The sequence below is a fragment of the Adiantum capillus-veneris genome, chromosome 16 (genome assembly GCF_014529385.1).
Source record: "Adiantum capillus-veneris isolate H3 chromosome 16, ASM1452938v2, whole genome shotgun sequence".
NCBI lineage: Eukaryota > Viridiplantae > Streptophyta > Polypodiopsida > Polypodiales > Pteridaceae > Adiantum > Adiantum capillus-veneris.
In genome coordinates, this window is record NC_140946.1 from 69,603,145 (window position 1) to 69,622,116 (window position 18,972).

An 18,972-nucleotide genomic window follows, 5' to 3' on the forward strand; every position below is an offset into this window, starting at 1 on the left:
CCTTCCCTGCCTTTCCTATGATAGAAATTGCACCACAAGAAAGCGTAAAGTGCTAACCGAGCTTAGTGTAGGGCATATCCCCGGCAGCGGCGCCAAAAATGTGCGCTCCTTGCCGCACTATCGAAGCAAGGGACTTGCCAATACACCGTGTGCGAGCCACAAACGGCTCCAAGCACACAACAAGCCTAAACTAGCAAGCTCAAGAAAACAAAGGGTGTGTCACTCACCGCTCTACGCTCGCCTTCGTGGTGGATTCCTCGCCGCGATGAAGAAGAAGCTGCAGTCATGCCGCGCTCAACCGCTTCGCCGCCGTCGTGCCTTCGTAATGTTCGATCGCACACACACACTCCCTCTCTCTCTCTCTCTCACACACACACACACACACAAGGAGGTGAAGAAGAAGAAGATGGAGATGGTGCAAGAGCACTCTTCTATTGCACAAATGAGAGAATGAGTAAAAATTAGGTTTAGTTGGCTTTTATAGGAGCTCACCCCATTCACACTTGGGCGCCCATGCTTAGCCAACTAATCCCTTGAATGTCCTAGTTAGAGTGCGCCTCTCATCGGCGATCACTCTACCTTTCCCTATTGGTCCGACAAGCCCGGTACCTGACTCTAAATAATACAACGTTTATAGATCATAGGGTGTCCGTGTGCCGTGAGGGTTAACAAAAATTCATGAAACCACTTCCAAGACAAAAACATGAACATACCCATTCCATGTAAAGTGATTGGAAAAATTCTAGTCTTCTTGAAAGACTGTGCATGCAATGTAGATGAACATAGAGGCGAAGTGCCAAACCGTTCATCAAACACACACAAACAATGGAATCGAAACTTGTCTTCCTAATATAAATCTATCAACCGTGGCAAATCACAATGGGCATGCCGATGCTTGATGTTCAATCCTTCTGTGCTCTTTCGGATACTGAGTCATGTCAAGGAAGAGTCATGGAATGTGAATTCTTTGGATTCATGAGTAATCCGTATATATCCGTGCTCATTCATGAGTGAATCGTGTTCATCGTGCAATATGACATGCCTATGAAAAGGGATCACATAAGGACGGTGACTAAAATACAGGAAAGCATCACGAATGAAACACTCGAACAATGCGTGCTGACTAATCATACGAACACAGAATACTTCCTGTGGGGGTTCTTGGGACCTCGACTCGAGAGCCAAGATCGGTTCTTCGTGATTGATCGAATCTGCAATGAGGTTAGCTTCACTAGAAAAAGGATCAACTAAACCATCATCCTTGTGAACAATCACATCTTGACATGCAAATCATCATGCTCGTGAATAATCACTTCATTATCATGCAATTCATCATGCTCGTGAATAATCACAACTTGATCATGCAATTCATGTGTGTCGTGCTTTGGAGAAGAAAAGATTGAGAGTCTCCTTCTCCCGATTCTTTTCAATCTTCGCCTGCACATTAGAAATGAGAAATGAAGAATGAACAACTTGCTCCCCACGAATGACAATGGGAGAGTCACTTTTAGCATTGAAAGTGAACGTATTAGCTGCCCAATCAATGAGAGGGTTATGCTCACGAACTCATTGAATGCCTAAAAGCATATCACATCCTGAAAGAGGAGAGACTACAAATTTTCTGCGGAAGGACAATTGTTGAACACTGAACAAAACATCAAAGCACTCTTGCGTGATGAGAGAGTCCATACCGGGAGCGAAGCCGAACACCTCGAAAGGAGATGCCTTGCTAACCTCCAAGCAGGCTCTTTCGACAAGAGAGTCACTAATCACATCATGCATACTGCCTGGGTCAAACAATATGACAAAACACTGACCCTTCACATGACCATAACACTTAATGAGAGACTTATCAATGGGAGGATCATGAGAAACTTGGGTCACACTTGTGTTTTCATTTATTACATTGACAGAGGAAGTGGGTTTTGTGGGTTCTTTAAATTCATTAGATTCAAGCTTAGGACATGCGCTTTTTATGTGACCCTTGATGAGACAATGATAACAACGACCTTTCTTAGAATAAATGACTTGTTCTTCTGCCGTTATGTATCCTCCTATAATTCCTTTTGCGACTTTTTCATCGGAGGTGAGCTTAGGTTTAGCAGGTGTTTTAGCTTTACCCTTAGATTCATTGTTAGAGTTCTTTTCCGAAGAATTAGAGGAAGATTGGCTAGAAGAGTTACCGTTCTTACCATTTTGAGGGTTCTGAGAAGTCTGGGAAGTACTTTGAGACGACTTGTTCTCCTTAGGCTTTCCCTTGTTGTGCTTCATCTCTTGGGAGAGAGCAATTGCTACCGCCTTGTTGAGATCCGCGGGGTCGAAGACTTCTACATCAAACTTGATATATTTGTCCAACCCAAAAAGGAAAGCCTCTTTTCGCTCATCATCCGATTTGCGTAATTGGGTGCCGAGTTGCAAAACACGGTTAGAAAAGGACATGACTGGCATACCATTTTGCTTGAGGTTGCGCCAATCCTCTTTCAACCGCTCTAGGTACTGTGGTGGCATAAACCGCGCCTTGAGCTTGTCTTGGAAGTCGGCCCAATTGAAAGAAAGGGGCGTGCCTTCCTCGGCTTCCTCTAGGTGCGCGGTCAACTGTGCCTCTTGCCATGCGTGGTACCAATAATGGCATCACCGGCAAGGTACATAGCTGCCGTCAAAACCTTGCTATTTCCTGTCTTCTTAGTTGTCGCAAAGTAAGTATTAAATTGATGCAACCAAGAATGAATAACACTAGCATCCATCTTATCGTCATACTTATTGAACGTCAACTTCTCTGTGACGGGGTTGTTGGAGTCCGAATCTCTGCTTGTGCTACTTGATGAACTACCAACTTCTTTGATCGGCTCGGACTTCGAGGTGAGTACCTGTCGGACCAACTCTTGCATGCGTTGGTCTCTCTGCGCCTCACGCTCTGACTCCAAGGCCGCTCGTCTCTCTTCGGCGGCCTCCTTTCTTGCTTCGGCCACCAAGCGCGCTTGCTCACGCTCATGCTCAATAGCTACCTTTCTTTCTTCGGCCGCCAAGCGCGCTTGCTCACACTCACGCTCAATAGCTACCTTTCTTTCTGCTTTTCTTTCTTTTCGTTCCTCGGCCGCCAAGCGTGCTTGTTCATGCTCGCGATCCAAGGATGCCTGTCTTTCTTGGCGCTCCCGATCCATGGATTCCTGTCTTTCTTGGCGCTCACGCTCCAAGGTAACGCGTTGCGCTTCTTGGTGTAACATCATGTCCATCATTGACTTGACCAAAGCCTCCATAGGATTTGGTGCAATCCTTGGCGTAGATGGAGAAGGGGGAGGGTCACAAAAACCTCCTGGTGGGGAAAATTCTTCTTCGCCACTGCCATGCTCATCACCTCCATGCGAAGTATCCATTCCGCTTCGGGTTATGACCATACACTGAAGTCTTGGGTTCTTAAGTTCACGAGGAACTTGAATTCTTCTGGGTCTTGGATTCTTGGGTTCTTGAGGTTCTGGAGTCTTGAGGTTCTTGATGTTCTTCTTTAGCTTGCAATCTGTGTTAGAGAAGGATCTTCTCGTACTCGAGCTCTCCTCTTTCCGCGGGCGCACCCCTTGGGTGGCCTTGCGCTCACACCAAGGTTGCTTTTTCCCACCTCACGTCGATTGGCCGGCCGCTAAGTGCACAATCCGCTCTCAATGAGTGAAAAGAGAAACAAGGGGAGGCTGGACAAGCCCTTCTTTCTTGGTTTTTCTGTCACTCTTCAAAAACATGATTAGGAATCGACACGCCCAAGTGGACTTGGGTTACGTGCGACCGCAACAAGCAAAAAAAATTTCAGTTGTTCTTTCCTTGAGTGATACAGAACAATGCCAAAGCTTTGATACCAATGTAAGGTGCAGCGGAAGTGAATGTTGAACTTTGCTCAAGATGAGTGCTCCGAACTGTGCTCAAGGTTCCTTTTACTTAGGAAGGGAGAGCCTTCCGTTCCTTTAGTGAGAGAGTGCAAATGATCACAAACAAAGTGGTAAACACTATGAATGAAGGTGCTGAGACTGAGAGATAGAGAGAGAAGAATACGACACCAGAATGTTGTCAAACCCTCCTCCAAAGGCCCCACTCTCTATGGCGAGAGCGGTCGACTATTGATTGCACAAATCTCTACAATGCAATGGACTTGCTGACGATGTCGATGGCGATGAGGACGACAACGAGACGGGCTGAAATCTGAAAACGCTAAGGGCTGAAATCTGCAAATCTTGTATCTGTTGAATTCTGATTCTATGTCGGTGACGACGGCGATGACGATGATGCAACGACGACGCGCTGAAAACGCAAATGCTGAAATCTGCGTTTTCCATGCTGAATCTGCAAACTCTTTCTGATCTGACCGCGGCGAGGATCTGCTGCGGGAAGGTGAGATCTGCAAGGTTCCGGGGTTCTACTGCGGGGTCTAACTACTGAAAATTGAAAACGTTGATGCCTATGCTGGTTTTGTCGCGGAGAATTTGCAAAACGCTAGGTCGTCCTGCTGATCCGAAAACGCTAGGGCTGATTCTACTGTTTCTGTTAACGCTAGGCTGATCTGTGATCTGCTGCAAAAACGCTAGGGTATTTGCTGTGACCAGGCTGATCTGCAAGTGGCAAAACGCTAGGGTTGATCTGCACTTGAAAAACGTTGGCCGGTTCTTGTGGCTGAAAACGCTAGGTTGACTGTCGGGGAGTCTTGTTGAGAAGGTGCACTGTCGGATGTCTGGTCCTTGCTGCCTCTTCTGCCAGAGAATGCTAGCGCTAGGTTTCTTATATACATGCTTCTCAAAATTGCCCTACCCAGTTTCCCAACAAAAGTCACTTTTTCTCAATAAGTGAAAAATGGCCAAAATAAGGAAAATAGGTCTATGCACTGTAAAAATGCTCCTGATGGGTTTTGACTGTAATCTGATGATCATGTTGTGTGCAACCAGAGGATATGCATCTACTCTAAGTGTCTGGACATGCACGGTCTGCGAACAGATTCACAAAAGTGCCAGAACACTTCCTATGCTAGGCTAACTGAACTGAACTGAACCGAATCCTTGTCATGAAGTAGCTTGTCCACATACACATAGGGTTAGATGTGCACGTGACATCCATGGTTCATGTTGGCTTGCTTGTGGGGCCATGGACTGGCAAATGTTTAGCTATGATTGAATTTGTTCGCTCTGCATCACTGCGAAACATTACGTTTCAGCCCTAGTGAGGGACTGAATGAAACATCGATATTTACATATATACATGTGTACATACACACATGCGTACATATGCACATACACATGCATACATACATAGAAACAAACTCATACATACACACGGGTGACATATATATACAAAATTATAATACATAACAGTTTTTTGTGATTGATGACCATCACCCTCTCGTATCCCACACCTGCATATGTTTTTTTTGGGCACGAAAGGAGGCTGTATAGTGAGTACATAAGAGACCTTTAGAGATGCTCAAAGGCCTATCTCCTAGAGGAAGGACAAAAGTGGGATAGCAATGTGAGGGCTATGTGGATATCAAGGTGGCGTGTATGATGAATGCAAAATAAACCAGGTGCATAATGCCATGTGATGCGACCATGGTCCCTACTGAAGAGAACTGAAGAACTCACCCATGTGTGAAGAAAGGAGCATCTACGCTGCTCCGTTGCCCTGAAGGAGCTTGCTAAAGTATCCCATGGACTGCGAAGTGTATGTTGTAATTTGGTCCAAACGGCTGTCAAAGTGGTGGATGTAGGAGAAGATTGTGAGCCTAGAATGTGAGCACAACGAGCCTTTCACATGGTCCAGAGAGTGATATTGCAGATCATAGTGAAAACTGATCCTGCCGGTAACAATCCAATTGCTTCTTGCATCTCGAATCATTTGTAGATTATGCGGTCTATATCCCATTGAAGTAAGCTTGAAGATTGGATCTATCGGTAAGCCCCGGAAACAAGTGTGTGGTCCCAGAAATTTCAAAAGCCATATGACTACCCTTAACATGACAAACCTTTCATACATGCCCACTCTAATCAACGAACAACAAACTGCCCTCTACACTAGTTGAGCATACTCAAAGACTCATGGTGCAAAGTACATCTTTGACAAAGACGTGATGGTAACCCAAGTGCCAGCAGACAATCCTGCATGCGCTATCATCCACATGAAATAACATATCCTGTGACTAATCTTGAGGGTCCACATGCATGATCAAGATTGTCGCTAAAAAGCGGGGTGAATGCGTTGATGCTGCCATACCCTTGACTGAAGTGGATGATGAGGTGGGTGTCGTGTCCACAAGATAAGCCTCAAATAGTGAAAGAGGGGCCCATCAGCTTGCAAGGAAGGGCACTGCCACTCATCAGGATCGTGGTCCACACTAATCACATCATGCACACTTCAAGAATCAAACAAGATCACAATGTGTTGAGCATTTACATGACCATAACACTTAACGAGAGATTCATGAGGATCATTGGAAACGTGAGGCGCACTATTTATCTCATCATGACACTGACATAAGATGTGGGTTCTTTATTAGGGGATAATCTCTTTTCATGTGACCTTTAGTATGACACTTCCAACATAGTCCTTTTGTATAAGTGGTTCTTTCTTTCAGGACTTAATCATCATCCAACTATTCTTTTAGCAGATTTTTCATCAGAATTCAATGTAGGTATTGCCCGACTTTTAGACTTTCCTATATTATCACTGTTAGGTGAAGAATTTTGAGTTTTAGGTGTAGTGGAAGATTGAGAAGAAGAAGAGTTACCACTGTTCTTACAATTCTGCTGATTGTGTTGCTTTTGCAAGGTACTCAAAGGTGACTTGTTCTGCTCCTTAGGATTACCTTTATCGTTCCTTCTGCTCCTTCAAGGACACTTTCCAAAAAGAAGCCACTGGTAGGAATCACAATAGCTTTGACTGTAGGTGGAAAGGGTGTCTTCCTCTTTCATCCGTAGATGGTTCCAAGGCGTCAAAACATGCGCTTCAAACTGGGGAGTTAACCAAATACATGGAAACAACTTTTTGAATTTAACCCAATTTCTAGGCTCTTTTCATGCAGTAAAAGCGTAGACCAGCATGTCTGTGCGTTCCCTTTCAGATGGGATGCTACATTTCGAACCTTGGAGGCTTCAACAAAATTGCCTCCTAGAGAAAGCGGTGTTCAAATATTGAACAAAAGATTAGGCTTTATGGGTATCCTTGTGTCTTGAAAAAGTATCAAACTTTACAATGTTACACTTTGGGCACCATCCTTAAATTCCTTCTTGCCCTTTCTCCGCTTGAACTTATTGTACTTAGGTTCTCTGTCACAAATTTGATGATGTGGCATACTAGCATGTCAAAATAGGCAATGGAAGATTACAATGAGGGCATGGACTGGCCTCCAATCCGGTGCCTGCGCATGTAGAAATTCTTGTCGTTCCTTTTCGAGATCAGACATATTTGACCTTTTGTTCATCATTTAGTTCTTTCAAGAAAATCAAGTAAAACAAAAAAACTGGATTTCATTAATTTGGAAAGAGCCAAAGCGGATACAAGTGGGACGGACTCACCCTTCAACTTTACATCAAGTACAATCTCTCGGCCCTTCTCATTCTTCAAAGTAGCTTTCCTTGCCCTATAATCGACCACGACGCTATTCTTGTGGAACCAAGGGATTCCTAGGAGGACATCACATCCTTCCAAAGGCATGATGTAAAAGTCCTCGTGCCCTAGATATCCCCGACAATGCAAAGGAAGTTTGCCAATGACAGGTGTAATGGCAACATCTTGTCCAAGTGCCGGTAGAACAGCCTTCGCCTGTGGCCCCATTTCCTTGTGCGTAATTCCAAGTCGAGCCGCCAATTCGGGTGAAATAAAGTTGGCCTTGGCTCCTCCGTCAAAGAAGATTAGGGATTCTTGGTCTTGCACTTTGCCCCGTGCGCGACAAAGTTCAAAACTTTCATCCATCTGATCAGGATCGGTCCCACGCAATCTGGTACAAGTCTTGCTTTCGTCTTTCCTTTTCTTTCGCGCTCTTCGACTGCTCTAGAACTCTCTGGCTTGTCTTTTGATTGTCCTCTGGGTGGCTTTTTGGGGCACCGTGTTGACACATGTCTATGTTCCCCACATTCAAAGTACTTTCCTGTTTTGAGGAACTCGGATCGCTGTTCCTCTGTTAGTCGGGGACGTGTATCTTTCTTTTACTGAAACTTCCCTCTTCTTCTGTTACCATTATCGAATTTTGTTCGATCCCTTGTTGTCAAAAGTTGATCAGTTGGATATGTAAGAGTACCCGAATGCATAGCAAACCCTTGCTTAGCATGTCCCATCAATTGCTGTATGGACTCGGACTTCTGCAATAAGCAGTAATCTCGTATCTGTTTGGGTAGACCACAACAAAATCGCTCGATCTGTTCCTTAAAACTGATCTTTTTAAAAGAAGAGGCCTGTAGGAAGGTATCCCAAAATCGCTCGATCTGTTCCTTAAAACTGATCTTTTTAAAAGAAGAGGCCTGTAGGAAGGTATCCCAAAATCTCTGGCAATAAGTATCCAAAGTATCTTCCTTGGTCATCCAAAGATGATTCCAAGCGATAACCACATCACGTTGGTACTCTTGAGTGAGCCAAGAGGAAGTGAAAAGCCGCCTATACCGTGGCCCACTTTGTCGGTGCTTCCTTTTGACACAAAAGAGTGGACCACCAAGTTTGTGCATTTCCTTTCAAATAGGATGCTGCCCTCCAGACCTTGGAGTGCTTTGAATAGCACCTTCCTGAATAAGCTATTTTGAAGGTTTCAAGAAAAGTGAGGGCCTTGGGGGCATCTCGGAAGCTTGAAAAGTATAAAACTTTAGTGCTTGTCCACCCTCCTTGAAATCTTTGGTTTTCTTGCTCTTGTCCTCGAAAAAGTCATATTGGTTGGCTCTGTAAAAATCCTTCCTCTTAGCATAAAACATTGGTTCATTGGAGTCCGAACTCTCAGAAGAGGATGAAGCCTCCTTGGAGCGATTTGAATATTTCCGGGATCTTTGTGAGATCTGTTCTTCTTAGCCTTCTTCTTGTTCTTTCTTTGTCTTTGGGTCTCTCTTTGTTTCTTGTCCTTTCTGTCCTCATCATTGGAATCAGAGGAGAAAGAGCTGTCGAAACTATCAGAATAGGTTGAGGACGAATTGGACACACCTTCAAAGCGTACACGCTTCTTTGTCTTTTGTGCATTTGCAAAAGTAGACTTGTGACCCAAGTAGCCAGGGTGATTTGCTGCTCGACTATGTTTCTTTGAATGCTTCTTGGTCTTCGGGAGTCGATTGACTCGTCTTTCGACTACATCGTCAAGTTCATCTTCAGTGTACACACACGGAATGGGTGCTTTCTTCAAGCCCGACTTCAAAGGTGAATTGATGGCCGTACGCCATCGTGAATGCATCTCATCAATCGGGTGCCTGGTCAAAGATTTCACGTATTGAGGATCTTATGAATACTGGAGTATCTGTCGGGCACATGCATCAACCTGCTGTTGACATTGTATCTCCATTCGTTCATATTCCGTGGGCTGAGGTGGCCCGTATTCCCCTTCTGAATCAACAGAAGGTGGCCGTCGTCCATTTGAATCTTCCGTGTTCTCACGCGACCTTGAGTTGTCAAGTGGGTTGTTCTAATCCTTGCGGCATTCGTCAAACAACTGAATCCATGTGTGTCGCGGTAGAAGGGATCGGATTCTCCTTGGAAGGAAAATCGACTGATCTCTTATACCATTGTAACAAACTTGGACACCCCAAGTCGGGAATCTGGCACGACACACAAGAAAATACTTGAAATCCACTTAACAGAATCTTATCACAATTTAATAGAGACAACATGGCCCGACATAGGTTCGTGCTTAGAGGTATTGGCCCCAAAGTCTGGCGTCCCTGTCGGTATTATTTTTATATTAATAATTGAGCAAAGTACAAATTCCGAGGGTCTCTCTGCTCATTGCTGCCTGGCAAATCTGAGAGAAGAGAGGCCCTGGTTACATATTTATAGGCTTTGGGTCTTCTCAAAAGCAATTACATGAAACGCTTCAGTCTAAAAGCGTTTGGTCCAAAAACTCGTGCTCCAAAAGCTGCAATCTAAAAAGCGTTTGGTCCAAATTCCAAGGGTCTCTCTGCTCAGTGCTGCCAGGCAAATCTGAGAGAAGAGAGGCCGTGGTTACATGTTTATAGGCTGTGGGTCTTCTCAAAAGCAATTACATGAAACTCTTCAGTCTAAAAAGCGTCTGGTCCAAAAACTGGTGCCCCAAAATCTGCCAGCACATATCGTGGAATTCCGTACAATGCCACGTCAGCAACCAAAGAAAATTGCAGAAACGTCCGTACAACCCTGCCACGCCAGCACTTTACACAATTTTTGGTCCTTACTTTATTTTTAGGGTTCTTGCGTCCCCTGGGCCCCATTGGATGGGGTCTCATAAGTCAGTTTCTTCTTTGGGGTTTGTTCGACTGTACATTGCCACGTCATCGTTTTGTGACACCATCCCACCGACTACATAGGAGAATGAAGAGCACTCCACCCCTAGTGGAGAAATAGAAATAACCGACGGAGATCCTAACGGTAGCAAGCCTCTTTTCGAGGATTCGGGAGAAGACAACAGCAAGTTTCCGATAGGGGAACTCGACAAAAAGGAGTGCAAGAGTCAACTACAGGTTGATACCTATGAGAAGAGTACACACCAAGGACCTGAATACGAAGTACCCAAAGAATGATCCGCTTGATGAGGTTCACTCTCAATGGTAGAAGGCCATCCATTCACCTATCAAGTCGGCCATGAAGACACAAGAAAAGTCGGGTGCAAAAAAAGCAAAAATTGTACTCGCAAGAAGAGTTTGACAAAGCTTGCGTAGAAGATCAGTCAAATGATGAAATCCGAAAAGCACTCTAGGAAAGAGATCAAGTCAGAGGATCTTCTTGGTTACTTGGGTCAAAAATCGACTTTTGAGGCAGCCACTAGATCCAAGAAGTGTTCGTTTTGAGGATGGTTCTAGCTCTTCTTCGTTTTCAGAGAGTTCGGACAATTCCTCTTCCTCTAGTTCCAGTGAGAATAAGAAAAGGTGGAAGAAGCGGAGAAAGACCAAGAAAAGCAGATCGAAGAAGAAGTCTAGAAAGCATGGAAAGCAATCTAGCAGTTTAGAGGAGGAGACCTTGTTCTCTTCAAACAGTTTAGACAGTTATACCCACACTTTTGGTACCATTTATGGTAGGAAACAAACTCACCTATTGACAGCCACTCAATATGATAGAAGAAAAAAAAGACCAAAGAGTTCAAGGATGGGGGTCAAGCTCTAAGGTTTGACACTTTTTTAGGCTACTAGGATTCCCATCGAGCCCTTTCTTACATACAGCAGTTTTACACCGCTTTCTCTTGGGGCAACTTCTCTGAAGCCTCCAAAGTACAAAAGGAGGCACCATTTTTGAAAGGAAATGACATGGGCAAACAGACTTGGGATGAGATAGAAGATAGAAATAGTATACTTGCTGGTTGACATGTATAGGGTACTTTTAATAGTAGTTGACGTTCTTGATGAGCTCCTTGTTTGACTTGGGCTCTCTGGAATAGGCCAGGTCTGAGAAGCTAGGGGCATTTCAACAAATGCAGAGTGAGAGGTAGTGTTGAACTATTGAATTGAATCAAGTGCATTCACTTTTGTTAATGTAGTGAATGCACTCATTCGGGTTTGGTGGACGAGGGGCATGTGCATTTTGATACATAAAGGAGAAAATATGGCATTGCACCAAAGATAAAACACTACGCTTTCATGATTAATCTTTTTGGATGTGCAAGGCTTTTTGAGAACTCTATGAAAGTAATGATGAATCTGCGAGTTCTCTTTCCCCCATCGAGAGCCAAAAAGTGCCCTTGACCAAATTAGTTCACCTTTCTGCTCTCTTTTCGTGTGCCCTAGGACCTCTTGGTTGTTGTCTTGGCCTCCCCTATCCACGGGCACATCAATCTAAATCTTCGGAATTTTTTGTTGAACTATCAGCTGATTCTCTTGCTTCTTTCGAGGACGAGATCTCCTCCTCTAAACTGCTAGATTGCTTTTTGTGCTTTCTAGACTTTTTCTTAGATCTCCCTTTATTGCTTTTCCTGAGCTTCTTACGCTTTTGCTCATCCTCATTGGAACTAGAAGACGACGAACTGTCGGAACTATTTGAAGACGAAGAAAATTTGGGTCGTTTGTGAAACGAACACGCTTCTTAGATCTTCTAGCCACCTCGAAAGTTGATTTCCGATCCAAATGACCCGGGAAATCTGTTGATTTTCTTTTCTTTCGAGCATGCTTCATGCTTTTCAATTGGTTTGTCTTCTTTTCAAGAGCTTCATCAAACTCTTTCTTGGAGTTCAGTCTCTGCTTTTTTGCACCCGGCTTTGCTTTATGTTTTATGACCGACTTGACAGGAAATTGAACGGCCCCTCGCCATCTACACTGAACCTTGTCAAGCGGGTAATTCTTCAAGTGATTCACATATTTCGGGTCCTTGGACTATGGAGTACTTGATCAATCTTTTCATGCATGTGTCAACCTGCAGTTGATGGTTGTACTCCGGTCTGTCAAGATTTTCAGTGAGAACCCATGTGTGCTGCACGATGTAGAAGGAAACGGGCGTAACGTAGCCCAAACGTTCAGAAATGGCGTTCCGGACGAGTCCCGTTCCTGAAACGGAGTCGGGAACGGAACACATTCCGGAACAAGGTGTAACCGGAATGGCAGATTTGGGGCTGTTTGAGGGACATATCTGGGGCAGTTTGAGGGCAGGTTTGGGGGCAATTTTGGGATTGTTTAGGAGTCGATTTGGGACTAAGCCGAATGGAGGTAATTCAAGCCTTACTTTAATCGACCGTTCCGGCCCTGTTCCCGTTCCCGTTCCTGGCCCCCCTCCTCCTCCCCATTCCCGTTCTGTTTCGGACCTTCCTGTTCCCGTTCCGAGTAACTATGGTGCTGCAGAAAGGATCGGATCCTCCGTAGAAGAAGAATCGTTTGAGCTATGATACCACTGTTACAGGTTTGGATACTCCAAGCGAGAAATCAATAGCAACACACGAACAAAATTGAACTTGAAAAGAGAGAGAGAGAGAGAGAGAGAGAGAGAGAGAGAGAGAGAGAGAGAGAGAGAGAGAGCGGAGATAGTAGCATCTCCTCTCTCTCTCTCTCTCTCTCTCTCTCTCTCTCTCTCTCTCTCTCTCGGGGGCGGGGGGGTGTGGAGGGAGGGAGATTTCATGTTTTTGTAGAATTTGTACAAGGTTACTTGAGAATTCGGGGTGAAGCATATAAATTCTGACTCTTGTATTTCAACTGCAGGAAGTGTATTGTGTAAAGCATTTGGAGTACAGCAAGATGATGAGGGCAAGGTCTTGCTCAAGGTGCTTCTTTGTACTCATCAAAGCTTTGAGCCACACATTTTGTGAGACTCTATTTCTTTAGTGTGGTGGGTTTGCTTCGTTTCTGTGTCTTTACTCTTGTACAGGCATGTGCAACTTTCTTTGATGGTAAAATGCATATATTTTGCAGAAGAGAGGTAGCGAAATTGCAAGAGATTTAAGGGGAACTTGCATATATCTTGTTGGTATGTGTGCTTGGAAATCATCTGAAGAAAAGGTTGCTTGCTTTCTACTATTTGCTCTCTTCCTGCATGGAGAAGAGCTCAGTTGGGTGCTCAATGACTGGATACAGGTATGACAGGAAGTGGGAAGAGTAAGATCGGCCAGACCCTGGCCGAAGCTGTAGGCTACCACTTTTTCGATAGGTGAGTGCACTGTGCAGCCCGTTCAATGATGTGTGGATCAGATGCATCAATGAAAATTTACAATTGTCTCAGTGGGCCTTTCTTTTGACTTTACTTGTGCACTCTTTTGAGTCGCAAGCACATAGCTGCTTTGTAGCTATGTGAGAGTATATCTCCCCATGACCCGGTTCAGCCCTAGAACAGTATGTAAATTGAGATTGTCTCTCCCTGTGATTCTCTTGGCACTAAAACAGAATGCAAATTTGCTAGAGGGTTGGTAATTTACTTGTTCTATTATTGCAACAGTGATAAGCTCATTGAAAAAGCTGCTGGTGATGGTCGCACTGTATCTCAGTTGATGGAAGAGGAGGACGAGAAAAGTTTCAGAGATGTTGAGGTGACACCCTTGACTCATTTTTAATTTTTGGTAGTTCATGAATCGTGTGTGCTGCATTTGTTTTCTAATTTTACGGTTTTCTGGATAAGCACTGCAAGATACAACGGCCTTCTGTTCCTGTGCTGCATTTAAGATTTTATACACATTCTCAGTGCCTTTGCAAAGTGGGACGAGACATAGTCTCTATGCCTTTATTATGTTGTTGTATGTAATTCAGACGGAAGTGCTGAAGCAACTCTCTTGCATGGGGCGTTTGGTGGTTGCCACTGGTGATGGTATAGTTTTGCGACCATTTAATTGGTACACTCTTCTTATTTTGCAAATCACATTGCCAAATTACCAAGGGTGTTTCTCTAATTATGTGATTGAGACTCTAATGGACATTATAAATGTTTGTTTCATATAGGAGTTACTTGAGGCATGGTGTCACTGTCTGGCTTGATGTGCCTGTTGAAGCTTTGGCAATCAGAGTTGGTGAAGCTGGTGAAAAGTCACAGCCAATGCTGGGCCAGACAACAGATGCCTCAACTCAAGGCCAGGTAAAAGTATTAAATTTTTCTTGTTGGCAAAATGGACCCTGGCACAACAATCAGTTTAGATTGTTTTAGGATCTTTGAGTTTTATCTTACCTTGGCATCAGGCTGTTGAGAAGCTTTCTGACATCCTTAAAACAAGGGAGCCGTTTTATGCAGATTCCGATGCCACAGTCTCCTTTCAAAGTATGAACGGTTATTTTTTCGTGTATTTAGATCTCTTAAGCGAAGCAACGTTGCATGTTTATCTGCTGACTTTGTTTTTACTGACTTTGTTTTGCGTCTCGGCTGATGCAGAAGTAGCTTCTCAAATAGGGTTAGATGGTGTGGATAGTCTGACCCCAACTATGGTTGCTCTTGAGGTACTTGTTGTAGTTAGCACCCCTCAAGTTCATTTAATAGCAGAGAAGATTTGCAAAAGTATATTTTAACTGCTGCAGGTTTTGGAGGAAATTAACAAGTTAATCATACATAGAAGATAGAAAGCTGCTGCTGTTGCTCTCCTCAGAATTTGCTTTATAAAGATATGGGAGTACATAGAATATCCACAGGAGCTCTGAAGGGGCATAATCAAAGGTAAGCCTCATGTAGTTTTAATATTTTCGTTGTTTAGAGAGCGGAATCACTCTTGAGCATTCTTGACTCACATGATGAGGACAGGCCTGTCCTCATTTTGTAAGGTTATCTAAATGAATACAGACAGAATAAGTTCAAATGAATTAAATCAAACTATAAAGAAGCTCATATGTCTTCAGCTCAAATGATCTCAGATGCCAATCCTGCTGTAGGTTGAAAGCTCTTACACTGTAATCAAATTGTGAGTTACGTGTGACAAAATCCACGGGATATCAATGGACTCAATTATGCATCAAAGTCTTTGAAAAATTGAAATAAGAGAGAACCGTGCATATTATCTAAAATGATTAAAAACTACTTGGAAGTAGAATAGGCATTGCAGCAGTAATATCCCTGATAGTCTCCTGGATAAATATTTCTGTGTCACAAATTTGGTGGCTTGTCTGATATGTTTTAAGTGCTCGTATAAGCAAAGTTACTTAAGCTCTTAGTTCATGAAAACCCTCCTTAAGCATGCAAACTCTATTTTCAATAAAGAAGTTTACTTTTTACCCAAAGTGGAATTTCTCTTCTTTTGAGTTCCCATTTAACTAATATAAGCAAATACATGCACGAGCAGCATGAATTATTCATTATGTGGTGGTACGACTAAGGTCAGTGAGACGAAAACAGCATTTTGCAAAACATATGAGGCCTTTGTTGGGGTTTGGTCCTGCGATCATGTTGTCTTCTTTGCAATGTTAAAACACGTTACATATATGTCAATAGTTAGGCAATGACTCATCTTTTTATGCTATCTACAGGTTGCACTTATTCAGGATTTCTTGTTTCAGGTCCCTATATTTAGTCATGAGGCAAATGCAGTTCAGTTACTTCGGCACTACTACGCAATGTATAATTCGTTTGAATTAAGTAGGACATGCTCATGTGTATCAATTGTATCTTCTTTCACTTCTTGGAAAATGGTCTAGTATTCTGAGCTCTTTTGTGTTGCAAGGTACACGAAACACTTCACTTTTACTATATTTATTTTTGCTTTTGTTGTCATAACTTGTGATATCAAACCTGGCAATCAATTCTAAGGATGCTACTACAAAGATAGTTCAAAATATCATGTGCATCACCAAAGGTAATGCTGTATTTATCAGCCCGTGCCAAATTGACATAAAAATTTAATTGTTGCAATCTTACATTTTATATATGTCCTATAGACAGAAAAATTAAAACCTTGTATCCACAGATATACTCTTATTTGGTTATGAATGAGAGAGAGAGAGAGAGAGAGAGAGAGAGAGAGAGAGAGAGAGAGAGAGAGAGAGAGAGAGAGAGAGAGAGAGAGAGAGAGAGAGAGAGAGAGAAATGAAATGTTATATTAACGTCTTCAAAAGGCCATAGTGACCTATGAGACCAGAAAGTTACAAGGTGGTGGATCTGATACAAAGTCAGAGTAACAAAATAACAACAGTACAAAACAAAAGATATATACTATGGGATCCTAGATTGGTCGATGTGAACTAAGCAAAATTGGGCGGCTTGCTGGGATAGCTGAATCACAAGAGATCTAGCATCGGTCATTGGCGGATCTCATCAATCTCCTCCATGGTTAGTAGTCTGACCGGGCGTCGTGCATGCCTGGCCAGCGTGCTCCGAATCTTCTGACATAGCCTCCGTCGATGCTGTGTAGTCCTCCGCAATCGTGGGCTCCTGGATTTCCCCAGTTCAATCGCTCGGTCGATCAGTGTGCCTCTGGTGTGGGACGAGGGCGAGCTCTGCTGTGGGGGTGGCTCTTGCGGCTGCCCCGTGTCTGCTCTGAAGAAGTCTGTGATCCATCTTTGAGACTGGCTAGCCTCGCCATTCATCAAGCTATCTCTGTGTCTGCATAGCTCGAGCAAGAACAAACCCAGGCATCTCTGATCTTCGTATCCCATGACTCTTGAGAGTGGTCCAAAACCCTCTCTGAACAAGCAGTGAAAGCGGCCTTGTATCTCGTAGTAGACAGGGCAGCGGCATGTATAATGCAGCTCTGACTCAGGCTCCATGTCACACAAGGGGCACGTTCTGGCCTTTGCTGGTACTCCGCTGTATCTCCCAGTCTCAATCCACAGCTGGTGAGAAGATGTGCGTAACTGGCCAATAGCACATCGTATCCCATGAGACAAGTGGGTGTCCATGTATCTGGGTCTCGTCACAAAACCATCTTCCGTAAGCTGGAGAAGGTGGTCTCTGTAGAAAGCCATCTTCGTGCCCAATTCCTGTGCTGGTTGTATCCATGTCCTCCTGGTGTCTAGCTGGGTCAGGTCTTGGCGGATGAGCTTCGTGATCTCCGATTGCGTAAGAGTGAGAGATGGTGCATCCAATGAGTACTGGAATGGTGACAGCCTATCTATGCTGAACCCATGTGCCTGAAACCATGATGCCATCTCCCCATACCAGCATGTTGTATCTCCTTGTATGGCTAACTGTCGAGAGGACTCAAGTGCTATGCGAGCATATCTGTCTCTAGGAAGTTCCCATGTGCGGTTTATGAAGGAGACTGATCTGGTGAGCGCCTCCACCACTAGTTGGGGGCCGCTAGCTCTGCTCGGATAATGGCCCGTGGTACTGATGCCTTGGCTCTAATGAGCCGCGAGATCATAGAGACGAGAGGTTTCTCCATGTTCCCCCATCCATCTGTGCGACCCGGCCTCCCGTGGTGATCCAATGAAGGTCCCCATATCTCAGCTCCATAGAGCAATGCTGGAGCCACCAAAGTGTCAAAGAGCCAGAGCTTTGTCCGGGGCTCCTAAAACTGAACCTGCGAACACATCTTCTCTAATCTACCCAGTGCTGCGTGGGCTCTAGTCAGTCTGGTCTCTGCTGCTCGTCTGAGTGAGAATGCAAGTCCGCTGAAAACCACTCCAAGATAAGTGTAAGCATCTGTGTATTCCACGGTCTCGTGGCCGTATGTGAATTTAGGTGCTGACCTCCTGATCCACTGTGGGGTGGTATTAAACACCATAACCTTGGTTTTACCAAGGTTGACAGACAAACCACTTTCGTGGGCAAACCTATGCAAAGCATCCAGTTGACGTTGCATTCCCTCTGGAGATTCGGAGATCAACACTACATCATCAGCATATAACAAAAGTGGAATCCATGTCCCTGCCAACTGTGCACCTCTATCACCATTGCTCTCAATGTAGTCAGAAACCTCATCCACATACATACCGAAAAGAGTAGGAGAGAGCGGGCAGCCCTGCTTCACCCCAATAGTGGAGTGAACCGGTGTAGAAAGTCCCTCAGGGGTGCATACATGCCCTACTACTGATCTGTACAATGCAATGATCCCCCAAATGAGCTCTGTGGGTACTCCCATTTTGTGTAATCTGCGCATCAATCTAGCTCTGGGTACTTTGTCAAAAGCTTTGCGGAAGTCCACAAAGCTACAATAGATCCGTCTCCCATGAGATCTGCCTTCCTGGATGATGGCCCTGAGTGTCAAGATATGGTCAAGAGTAGAGAAGCCTCTCCTGAACCCTGCCTGTCCAGCTGCACGCACGCATTCCTTCCTTCTCTGCCCATCTACTCAACTGTTGCTCAAGAATGGATGCATACAACCGTGCCAGTGTGTGTCCAATCATGATAGTGCGATAATTCCCAGGCTCCATGGGGTCTCCTGACTTGAAGATAGGTACGATCGTAGATAGGCTCCAAGTGTCCGGCAGGCCCTCACACATGGCACGGTTAAACATAACTGCT

General features: G+C 44.3%; 1 protein-coding gene across 4 annotated transcripts in view; it reads left to right on the forward strand.

Annotated features, from left to right (window-relative positions):
* LOC147439240 (shikimate kinase 2, chloroplastic-like) overlaps window positions 1-16,284 on the forward strand; it is a 36,974-nt gene extending 20,690 nt beyond the window's left edge. Inside the window, exons 2-11 of one of the 4 annotated variants that reach the window (XM_086485108.1) lie at window positions 13,305-13,366; window positions 13,515-13,569; window positions 13,677-13,749; window positions 14,035-14,125; window positions 14,343-14,425; window positions 14,532-14,664; window positions 14,766-14,844; window positions 14,956-15,020; window positions 15,099-15,234; window positions 16,038-16,284. In XM_086485108.1, coding sequence (XP_086341234.1) covers window positions 13,305-13,366; window positions 13,515-13,569; window positions 13,677-13,749; window positions 14,035-14,125; window positions 14,343-14,425; window positions 14,532-14,664; window positions 14,766-14,844; window positions 14,956-15,020; window positions 15,099-15,140 — 683 coding nt within the window. In that variant the 3' untranslated portion in view covers window positions 15,141-15,234; window positions 16,038-16,284. Of the gene's footprint in view, window positions 1-13,304; window positions 13,408-13,514; window positions 13,570-13,676; window positions 13,750-14,034; window positions 14,126-14,342; window positions 14,426-14,531; window positions 14,665-14,765; window positions 14,845-14,955; window positions 15,021-15,098; window positions 15,235-16,037 lie in introns of all 4 variants that reach the window. The other 3 variants (XM_086485107.1, XM_086485109.1, XM_086485110.1) reach the window with 3 other exon arrangements.
* The last annotated feature ends 2,688 nt before the right edge of the window (window positions 16,285-18,972 follow it).